This window comes from Penaeus vannamei, chromosome 16 (genome assembly GCF_042767895.1).
Source record: "Penaeus vannamei isolate JL-2024 chromosome 16, ASM4276789v1, whole genome shotgun sequence".
Taxonomy (NCBI): domain Eukaryota; kingdom Metazoa; phylum Arthropoda; class Malacostraca; order Decapoda; family Penaeidae; genus Penaeus; species Penaeus vannamei.
Genome location: NC_091564.1, coordinates 16,744,374 through 16,754,373, shown reverse-complemented (window position 1 = coordinate 16,754,373; position 10,000 = coordinate 16,744,374). Strand labels below are relative to the sequence as shown.

The 10,000-nt window shown below is 41.1% G+C and overlaps 1 protein-coding gene across 8 annotated transcripts in view; it reads right to left on the bottom strand.

Annotated features, from left to right (window-relative positions):
- Window positions 1-2,175: 2,175 nt before the first annotated feature.
- The window catches only part of ps (RNA-binding protein Nova-1-like protein passilla), a gene marked incomplete in the record, with an annotated part of 22,323 nt that continues 14,498 nt past the window's right edge, over window positions 2,176-10,000 (bottom strand). For 3 of the 8 annotated variants that reach the window (XM_070131276.1, XM_070131275.1, XM_070131274.1), the window contains 2 exon segments: window positions 5,964-8,362; window positions 9,821-10,000. In XM_070131276.1, coding sequence (XP_069987377.1) covers window positions 7,473-8,362; window positions 9,821-10,000 — 1,070 coding nt within the window. 8 annotated transcript variants of the gene reach the window in all.

Below are 10,000 nucleotides of genomic sequence, written 5' to 3'. Positions count from 1 at the left end.
TTTCCCACACAAGTACAGGGTGGCAGATTGTCGAGCGCTGCGAAACGACCAGAGAATGCCTCGGCAAACCCCGAGCACACTCCCCCTCCCTCAGCCTGTCCAAGTGAAACACCCTAGGGTGATCATTGGACCGCTGGGGTTTTGAAGTGGACCCGGAGGATAGCCACAACCAATCTATGATCAGTACCACAGAACTCGGTACTCCTATACACCCTGCAGTTCTGGAGGATCCTCCAACGTGTGCTAGCGAGTATGTGGTCGATCTCATTGGCTGCATTATTCGTATCGCTGTACCACGTCCAACGACATGGATCTGGGCTCTGCTGCCTGGAGCCAGAAATCCTCAATTTCTGGGACCTTGCAAAATCTCGGAAAAGGAGGCTATTCTCGCTGCCGGCACCAGCTCCCGAACCATGGGGACCGACAGACATCTCATAGCCAGCTCGATCACATCCATATACCGCATTGAAGTTACCCAGAACAATACGAATATCTCGCCGGGGACAATTCTAACGCAATGCTAGTTTGGCGTAGAACATCTCTTTCACGTCAAGTTTACAAACATCGGTAGGAGCGTGCACAGCAATAAGACATGAATCCAAATGCTCGCTTCAGTCTCATTACTATTATAAGCTCATCGACTGGAGTAACCTCTACTACCGCGGGTTGGAGTCTGCTGGAGATGACTATGGCTTCTCTAAAGATGGTGACCGTCGCTGCAGCCCCACCAGTAATAGGTGTTGCCACCTACACTGACCGTGCCGCTGCCAGGTCTCCTCACCTCCGAGAGAGCAGCTACCCCAACTCTCAGCCTCCCCAGTTCCCTCGACAGCAGAGGCACCCGATCATCATGACGCAAAGAACGAATGTCCCAAGCCCCCACCCTGGAGTTTAGCCTCGGGCAGTTACTCCGGGTGGACGCCACCTCTGCCACCCCCGCCGACGCTGCTCCATATAAAAGGGGGCTGTGGGATGCGTGACCCATCATCCACCTGCGGGGTTCCCTTGGGCTTTCCCACGCATATATGAATGATTTTTATTAAGATGATAGCTGTAAGGCGGAAGTCAAGTAATCGTTGCTTATAGGTCAATGAAGGCAGACAACATCGATGCTGCGCCCACGACTTGAAATATTTTTAAGTAGTTTGCGAAGCAGATAAAGCTATTTTTAAAATATATTTTGTACGTAAGTTCGATTTCCCCCCTGCAAATCTTAGTCTGTAAAAATCTGAAACCAAGGTATTTATTGTAAGAATTCCCACTATTTTTATGAAAACACTAAGTGCAACCAACATTTTTTGGCTGACGTCATATCCGCAAGGTTTACAATAAAATCACTTACAATTCATAAAAAACTCAATGTTCCCATTATTCATCTACAAAGACATTACTCTATAAAATCACATGTGAATCATTAAAACAATCTTCAAAACTTTTTTTTTTACTACGATATAACGCCACTTACTATCTTAAGATTCTTCTAATATTCTCCCGTTATTCTAATCCCTGATGTTTCCTCTCTTTCACTAATCCTTCATTTAACATAACCTTCACTCCTGCACATTTTGAAAAAAAAAGTGTAACCGTCAAAGGTGTCCCCAAAACTACCCATATTTGCCCCAATTTCTAACTATATTATTGCAATTCTTACTGACAGGCACAAGGATGACCAAAATGCATCAACATTTACCCTATGACTGCATGATACAAGAGGACATACATGGTATACTAAGGATTTGTACTCAAGGCTCTCATTTACAATAGAATATTTTTTTACATAATGTATAACAGCTAAAACACAAATGTGCAAGGTTTATTTGTTTTAATCAATAACCATCACATAACTATGAAAGGTAATTTCCTTTCCAGAGGAGAGATTTCAGTACAACACCTAATGAAACGCTAGTGTCGTTCTCATAGTTATGTATAAATTGCTACTAAATCAATTGTAATTTAAGACGGTGATTGAGGTTAGTCTGGCAGGGCATTGGGGTGGCAGCTATGATTTATTTACACACATCATTGTATAAAAAGTAAATTATAGGTTTTTACTGCATTAAGGAATAATAAGTCAAGACAATCTATACTTGAACAAATATTCTTTAAAAAAAAGTATATTTCCAACTCGGTAAGAACAATTCAGTTCACACACAGCAGGATATAGAAAACTTGGAATTCAATATAAAATATATATTTAACCAAAAAAATCAACATTTGATACATCATAGTCCTTAAGCACTTCAGTAGATAAACAATGTGCTCAACATATTTCGTTGCCTAAGGATGATCAAAGAATGTGCCCTTCTTAGAGAGGGTGCTAACAACTCGATGCTTGATGTTTACGTGCTGATTTCATGAGTTAAGTGAGGGAGATTGTTAATGTGTGTCCGTGTTACAATTAAAGAGATGAACTGCTGTCTGACCTGCCCATTCTCTAAAACAATATTCATGATATCAATGTTCTCCTTCGTTTAAGACCTAATGAAGGTGGAAGTGAATTTAAAATAATGAATATTTTAAAAATCTTTAATAAATTACAAAAATAAATTAGGAGAAAAAATGATGAGGGAAATAGCAAAAGTTAGTGTGAATGATTGTGAAACAAGTGTCGGTGCATGTCCATGTATTTACTACATAGATGTCTGCAGTTTTTTCACAATGAAAATGCTTAAATTCCCCTTTAACTTTAAAGTTAATTTCCTTCACCAAACCTCGAGTCACAGTTGTATTTCCCTCCACCCACGAATACTGAATGTGAAATATTTACTCAAGCTTCCTTAAGCCGAGGGAGTAAAAATAATTACTTACCACTTTATCTCCAAACCTTTAGGTTACACTTTTGTTGTACAAAATAGATTGAAGGTCACTGACAGTTTATCTTATATAAATATATATATATATATTTCATAAAGTTTCCCAAAAATAAGGTTAAAAGTTCATGTTTATGTTTGTGTATTTTGAGTGGTATGTTATTATGCATGTTCTATTTTTGGTATGGTATATGGTTAAACGTGTGTTAAAGGTTTTCATATTTATCCAACGATATTGCAGAATTCTCTATCTACATTCCATCATTTTCTTATTATTTCTTCTTGAGGGTATTTGGCGAGTTTGCACCTACGATAAACTGAAGATTAGGATAAATATCTGAACTGCATTACAGCTTTCCTTAAAACAATTAATCCATTAACTGGCCCATCATTCACCATGGTTTAACAGAATCAGATGGGAAATGAAAAGCGATTGCACTCTTCTCTGGACAGAATGCTAGATCTTTAGTCATTTTTTTCTAAGGATTCTTGTACTGAGCAGTTACTCAAGCTATGGTAGGAACACAACATACATTAAAGAAATTAATTTATGAAAAAGCCAAAGATACGGCAATTCATAAAAAAATACCAATACTTTGAAGCTTGTTAACCAAGTTACCCAGTCAACTGGAAATCAAATACTCAAAAACTTCTCTGATTAACCTTGACTCTACACCGTCTCCATGATAAAAAAAAAACTATAAAATTTTCTATGAGAGCAGCATTCTCTTATATTTAAAAAATGTAGTAATTGTTAAAGAATAAAATTTCACCACAATAATGGTGTTTTTTCAAAACAAATTCAAAATACGTAACAGACCCCCCCCCCATAAAAAAGAAAAAAAAAATATTGCATGTGTACATCCTTCATGATCTAAACTGGCATTATGTCATGCCATCACAGCTTCAAATTAATTTACAGCATCTAATCTGTAAAAAAATAAAGACCAGACTGCAAATATATCCAACCAAAGAAATATCCAAGTAGAAGAAACAGGATATAGATTAATAAAAGAAAGACAACAACATATATTTCTTCCTTCTACACACAATATGTTTCTCTCTGATCTATATCCATTCCCAGAAGGATCTTCCTTTCCTACCAGCGGCAAAATTTCAATATCCGAGATCCATTTGGGTGGGCACACGACAGCACCTCCAACATGACCTGTACTCAAGCGTTACCAGCTTTCATCCTCACTCCACTCAAGCAATGCCCAGCAGCACCAAACCTCTTCACAACCAGCATGCCACAATGCCTGTGTGTAGATGGTGACCACACATGACGAAACCTGATAAAACTGTAAAATGTTGGCATCTATGAATTTGGTTGTTCTCCCTCGTCAAGGAAAAGAAAATCAATTCTTGACTTTCAGTATATGGCAAACAATATCAGATTTCTAAGCATTTCAAAAAGTTCCCTTAAGTTGCATTTTTTAGTTCAATTCTCTAGGAAAAATAATAAATAAATAAATAGTCAAAATATATATAAACAAAGCAAGGGAAAGAGGTTTGTTCCAAGAACTGTTACAAAGTCCATCTTTTTAAGACGGTGATCATTTTCTTTTAGTAAAATATATGAATGACTATAAATGTCAGCATATCTAAGAATGATGTCTCATGTAATTCAATTAATGATGTTATCACAAGAAACAGGGAGAATGTGTGAATAAATGATGATGAAACACACACCTGATAGCATCACTATATAGATGTACATATTTTCACCTTTTTCATCAGAAACTGTACACTGGTTTTTCCAGAGGACATTAAGAACTGCAAGCAAAAAATGATGACAATAATAATAAACATAATAAAGAGTTAGTCAAGTCTATACATTATCTCACAATGTTTATATCATTCATCTTTACCGTCCCTTTTTTCCACTTGTGATGCTACCCAGCATGACCCAATAAAACCCCTGACCAAATGTAAATGACCTTTTGGCCCACTGTTTCACCCATGACCAACTATTGCAAAAGCAGCTACATGAAATATTCTTGGATCCTCTATTTCCTATTAATATCAAAGATGGAACAGAAATTTCAAGCCACAAGTTCAACCTTTTTTTACCAGATTGTTCCCTGAAGACGTTCCCTGTACACAAAAATAAAAGCCCTGAGTTTTTTCTTCTTTCTTTTTTGTTTTCTTTCATTTTCAAGTTAATGAAAATCTTAAAAAGAATGCATACTTTTTCACATAATTGATGAAGATTCATAGGAGCATCCCTTACGAGCAAGCTACACATCAAAAATTGTGAGACGTTCACTTCGAGACCACATTACTCCCTGACAAGGATATTAAAGAGAGGTCAGGGGTGAGCACCAGGCACAAGAGGCCGGCACAATATAGACATGAGGCCAGAGGTAAGTGAGATTAGGGAGGGAGGGGTGGAGATGGAGTGTGGGGGTGGAGGTGGAGTGAGGCAGAATCACTACCTGTGTGGAGAGGAGTGCCGAGCCTGCGTGGAGTCTCTCACCCTCCTGCCGCCGCCACCACCACAGCCTGGCACTGTCAGCTCCACACATACACACCAGCTTAATCATCATTCAAGACATTGGGGTCACCCATTATCTAGTTATGGAAACGGGAGAGAAAAGAACGTCATAATTACTTGGGGTGCTGTGCATCACTCGTAGGATTCCTGTGAGACATTATTACCATTATAAGTCAATATATAGCATATCACTGAAGGAAAATGAATGCTACAAGCTAATGAATGTCCTGATCCCAACCCATTCCCAGGCCCCCCAACCTTCCTGATATGCATATATGTGGGTGAAATGATCACCTGCAGCATTGGACCTTCCCTAACCGTGTTTTACCACCTTTTGACTCTAGTCAGTTGTCATAAGCTTGCTTCCCTTGTACCGGGATTCTTACTCTACTTACTGTGACAGCTTCAACGATATTGCAGGAGGAGATGGAGTCAATGTACGTCGGTCACATGTTGTCATAAGCATGCCGCAACAAACTGACTTTGTCATCTGGCGGTGCTTCCAGTGTCATGAGGCGTGACTTAATAGAATGCATGATGAAGGTTTGGTTGCCTGCGCCCTGAAGGTCATATGTTCAAGACTTTCAGGGCGCTGGGATGTCAGTTTGGTGCGGTGAAACTGGTTGATAAAGGCTGATATGGAAAGTCTTGGCCGCTAATGGATACACATTTATTGCCAATTTTTTACAAGGTTTGTAGAGCTATGATATTTAATGAGGAAAGATGCATGATAAAATGTTTTTGGCTATCCCCTGGTTCAGAGAAACTTTAAAGAAAAAAATCCTAATAAATCTTCTAAAAGATTTAACAAATGGCAGTCTATGACTTACTTTTATAAGGAACTTATAAGTTTATTACCAGGGAAAATTAATCTACATGCACACAATACACTTTAATTGCAATTTTTTTTTTTCAAACTTAGCCACTTAATGAGGGTGCTATTAAGTATGGGATATCTATGAGGCCCGTGCGGCTTCCCGCCCTCGTTAACTCTAGCTTCATAACACCTGTTACTGCCCACCCTAGTACATTGTTCTCACAAAAAGGGACCTAAAACATGTTATCAATGATACCAAAGAGGTCTCTCTCTGGGAAACCTGTACTACCTCTCCCAGTGTAGCCTAGTCCAGGTAGAAACCCTGGCAGCAGCATAATCAAACTCAACATGAGTCACAAGTTGCCATCATTCATACCACATGATATGAATTGCTATGTAGGATGTTTTCTGACCGCAGACAAAGAGATGGTTGTGAGTCATTAGAATCCAGACATAGTTGCCAACTTTAAACAAAGCAATTTCGCCTTAAATGAACCTAAAAGCAGAACCAGAGAACAGTTTTAAAACAACTGAATTCTCAAGTGAAAAACCAAGCAATATAAATATAAATTGTAACAAAGTAAACAAAATACAGCAACATGTCTGGATTAGAAATGCGGTCATATAGCGCTGGGCATGAGGATCAGCTTCCTTTAAGCAGAACCACCAACTGTGAAGTATTGTAGCCCCAGGCAACATCCACTTTTAAGGTTAACTCAGCAGCATCCATTGCACAATGAAATGAATTTTAAAAATGACAAATTCATGTATACTACTTGCCTTCACACAACTATGATTCATCTGTACATATTTGGACAATGAACAATGGTTACTCACAGTTGCTCTCTTCTATACAAACATAGTGCATAATGCTGGCAAACAACTGTAGTTGGTGACTGGGGAAATTTAAGAATAGAAATGGTCAATTATGAAACGTATGTAATGGTTATGCCTGATTATGGGGTGACATTTGAACACAGGATTTTGAAGAAGAAATGAACTGCTGTGACCTATACTGTAAATGCAAGGTGCTTGTCAGTTATAAAAGAATGAGAAAAAAAAAGTATCAGATCACTTTATAATGAATAATCCAAGCAATGGATTTACATACATATATATATATACATATATAATCCTGCATGGTCTACTGAAAAGCACCTAAGTTTTTGATGACAGATGTGGAGCTTGAAATTCTTGTAATTCATATAAAAAGACTCGCCAAACATGTAAACACTCATCACTATAACTAGATGGGCAAGAGGAAATGGTGTGCGCAAATCTATTTCAAGCCCCCCGACAGAGGTCAAATTAACTATGGATGAAATGGAAGAAATGAAAAGTGGGTGATTTAAGGCATGACCCCTATAATGGCATTCTGGCGGGCACGCTTGCCCTCTTCATCAGAGATGCGTTGTTCAATGAGAAACTGCGCCGTTGTGATGCCTGAAGGTAGACCCGTGATGGTGACAATGCGGTTACGAGTACCAGGTGCATAGTTACCCTTCTTGGAGATTTGTATTGTGGTGCCGGACATGTGCTGTATTTCTACCAGGGACTTTCCCCCGGGGCCCAAGATAGCGCCAACAATGTGCTCACCAACCTCCATCTCAACTTTCTTGCTACCTTCTGGTGCTCCTGGAGGAAGCTCTCCTGGAGAGGGGCTCTTCCTTAAAGGGGTCCCCAGCCCAAAAGAATTACTGTTCAGCGGAAGGCTCGCCCCCATCTCTGTCGACTGTCGACGAAAGGGATCAAATGGGGGTTCTGAGTTGAATCGGTCCACCTGTCGCTGAGGAGATGTTGGTCCCCCTAAACCCTGTCCAAGGTTAAGGCCTGATGCAACTGTTGTGCCTATGGGCCCAAAAGGGCCATTGTTCCCATTACTCATTGATGAGCCATGATAAGAGTCATTTGGGTTATTTGAGTTGTTCATGTTTATATTCATGTTCCCCATATTTCCTTGCCCCTGCTGTCCTTGCCCACCTTGCCCGCCCTGGTGACCAGAGGGATTCCCGAGACCAAGCCCCAGGCCTATGATACCATAGTTGATCAGAGTGCTAATGGCCTGACACACTTCAGCATTGGACTGGTCAGCAAAGCCCGACGAGCGCAGGAGAGAGCGTACATGCTCTAACAGTTGTCCGGTAACCACGGGGTTCCCGGCACCTCCGTTGGGATAGGCTGAGCTCAGATTTAAGGTCAGATTTACTCCACCTCCAAGCAAATTACCCAATCCACTCACTGAAAGCAAAAACATCAGACATTAGTAATAACAATGGAACCAAAATATAAAATCCCTTTCTGATAAACTTTGAAAAAAGAAAAAGAAAAAAAGGAAAAAAAGAAGGGGGGGGGGGGGCAAAACAAAAAGATCTGGAAATGTGCTTGTATGTGCTGGAGTGTCTGTGCATATGTCCATATGTGTCTACAACTGTTTGAATCTACATGCATCTGTCTGTCAGCATGTGTGTCTGAGAGTTGGCATGCCTGTCAGCATGTGGGCTTGTCCCCGTGTCAGCATGTGGGCTTGTCCCCGTGTCAGCATGTGGGCTTGTCCCCGTGTCAGCATGTGGGCTTGTCCCCGTGTCAGCATGTGGGCTTGTCCACGTGTCAGCATGTGGGCTTGTCCACGTGTCAGCATGTGGGCTTGCCCACGTGTCAGCATGTGGGCTTGCCCACGTGTCAGCATGTGGGCTTGTCCACGTGTCAGCATGTGGGCTTGTCCACGTGTCAGCATGTGGGCTTGTCCACGTGTCAGCATGTGGGCTTGTCCACGTGTCAGCATGTGGGCTTGTCCACGTGTCAGCATGTGGGCTTGTCCACGTGTCAGCATGTGGGCTTGTCCACGTGTCAGCATGTGGGCTTGTCCACGTGTCAGCATGTGGTTTTGTCCATGTGCTAGCATGTGGTTTTGTCAACTCATCAGTGTGTCCATGTGGATTTGTCTGTTTGTTAACCCCATTCATCCGGATGACGTAACCATCACGTCACGATAAAATTTGGATTGAGGGGCAGTTGATGTGAACATGCCATCATGGGAAAATATGGCTGAGGGCCAGGGTGACAGAAATTGCCCACCACAAGAATTTTCGCTGATGGCTGAGGTGACAGATATAACTTGCCACTAATACACAAAGCTATTGGAGGGTGATCAGACTCTATGGGCATTTAGTGCGGAATGTACCATCAGTGAGCCATGACTGGAAGAGTGCTGGCTCTGGGGAGGATGGAGTTTTCATGATCAGGGTCATATTCCTGCCCATCATGACTGACAGTGCAGGTTGTATTACAGAAAATGAACTATTATGGATTTGATTTGATATGGAGTCTGTAAGAAAAATAGTATTACCACTGGAATTAAGCAAGTCAAATGACAAATATAGACAGGAGAAAATAGGGAGGATGGGGGGAATCCAGAAAAAGATAAAATAACATTGTAAATGGGAAGCATGGAGTCTTGTCACCCAACACAAGTATTTGTGCGTGCCGGGCCTACAAGTTACACACCCAGCAAAGTAGCCACTCAAGTAAGCCTAATGCTCAGATTTTGAGCCATGTAATGACACTGAAGCATCCGGATGCCAATGGGCTAACATGTCCCTGTGTGGGTGTGTGGGGGCATGGCTGCATTTGCGTGAGCACATCTGTACGTATGTGATTAGGTCTGTGTGATGTCTGTTAAAAACTGTTGCAACTTACCTGCAGAAAGTGGATTGGACAGTGCTCCCATGGTACCATTCTGCGTGCTTTGTCCACCTGGAGAATTAGCAAATGGAGATCCAGTGGGGTTGGGATTTGCGACAGGGCCTGTGATGTCTGCATAACTCACATTGAGACATGTTCCACTCTGTGGGTCCTCCACAATTTTGGCCAGGATCA